The following is a 1,515-nucleotide window of genomic DNA, read 5'->3' as shown; positions in this document are numbered from 1 at the left end:
GCTCCTTATTTTGTGATTAAATGTTAGATGTTTTTCTTCTCTGGTGTTGAAGGCTGCGCAGCTAAAGTAGAAGTATATTAGCTTATGCCTCTTCAAATTGGGACGTGAAGTCCTTTCTTTTTTTTTTTTTTTTTTTTTTCTTTGACCCAGACACCTGATGACCGTTGCCACATCATAATTACTGATTTTAGACATTGTATCCCTTCATCATATAAAGTTTGTTTATGTAAAAATAAAAACATACTATTGTTAGGATGCCAAGATGTTGTGAGCTGCTAGATTCACTGGGTCTCACTGACCTGAGGTCAGCCCACTTTGGCTCTTCTGTTGAAGCAGAATAAATCCTGATGTTTTCAGACATGCTTGGTCTGTCTGTCCTGCAGACATCTTTGAACTTTAGCTTTACTCTGACGTAGCTTTGGACACATTTTCGAGACACAAATGAGTCAGATATACTGAACCTGATCATTAAGATTGTTTATTAAAGTTTTGTTTTACAGTTTTTCGTTCCCTCTTAAAAGCAAATGAATCTCTTCAATTGATACTTAATCTTTATTTGACAAGTTTCTGAAATAAATGAATCAAACCAGGGTAATTATATTAGAATGAATGCTTCTCTTCTTGTTGTTGTTCCTCAAAGCTTTCAAGAGAACAACGTTCTGCAGATCCTGATTGGTCTGCTTACTGATCAGCCTGAAGAGGTTCTGGTCAATGTAGTGGGAGCTCTGGGACAGTTTGCTCAGATACCAGCTAACACAACAACCATCTGCAGGGGTGGGAGCATCAAGATCCTCATTAATCTGCTCAAAGGAACAAACCAGGTATGTTATGTTGCTTCTTATTGTAGTTCTTGGTCAAAGTCCCTCCATTGATCCATGCATGTGTTCTCTGTCATTTAACCAGGCTCTGCTTGTGAATGTAGCCAAGGCTGTGGGAGCTTGTGCCACAGTTAAGGACAACGTGGAGTAAGTTTGCCTCTTCCTGTTCAATGTTATCTTTCCTGTCTTTCCATTTCCAGTAGTTTCATATGAGCCGCCTGGTAAAATGTGATCAGTGGCTTATTTACCATCATCAGAGACTCAGCTTAAACTTATTCTGGGCCCTTTGTTGATGTCTCATGAGACGTCATGGGCTGGAGTTTTTCAGTTTTTTTTGCAGGTAGGCGTCTCTTTCATCCTCAGCCTAATCACAGCTTTAAAAAGCTGTCTTTATTGTAGCTGCTGTGTTAAATATGGCTGTGGTTTTATTCTCCATGTTTTACTGTAGCCATGTGGTCACTGAGCCTAAAGCCCTGCCCCGTCCAACCCTCTATGGTGGGAAAACCCAGAGAACCAGAGTCCAGAGCGGTGGCTTTTCTCTCTTCATTTAACCTCAGCCTGTTTGGCTGCACAGTATTGTGGAGTTTCCATCTGAGCCTCATTGCTTTTACAAACCTGTTACAGACTAGAAGAGCTAAAGACGGAGACATAAAATAAATGTGATCGTCCACACGAATGCATGAAAACGCTGCAAAAT

At 40.4% G+C, this 1,515-nt stretch overlaps 1 protein-coding gene across 2 annotated transcripts in view; it reads left to right on the top strand.

The window, feature by feature from the left end:
• The window catches only part of armc4 (armadillo repeat containing 4), a 19,917-nt gene that overhangs the window by 11,474 nt on the left and 6,928 nt on the right, over positions 1 to 1,515 (top strand). For both annotated transcript variants that reach the window (XM_015375532.1, XM_015375531.1), the window contains exons 7-8: positions 641 to 821; positions 904 to 965. In XM_015375532.1, coding sequence (XP_015231018.1) covers positions 641 to 821; positions 904 to 965 — 243 coding nt within the window. The remainder of the gene's footprint in view (positions 1 to 640; positions 822 to 903; positions 966 to 1,515) is intronic.

The sequence above is a fragment of the Cyprinodon variegatus genome, unplaced genomic scaffold (genome assembly GCF_000732505.1).
Source record: "Cyprinodon variegatus isolate N-32 unplaced genomic scaffold, C_variegatus-1.0 Scaffold120, whole genome shotgun sequence".
NCBI lineage: Eukaryota > Metazoa > Chordata > Actinopteri > Cyprinodontiformes > Cyprinodontidae > Cyprinodon > Cyprinodon variegatus.
Note: the sequence above shows the minus strand (reverse complement) of the source record. Positions and strands in the feature narration are given on the sequence as shown.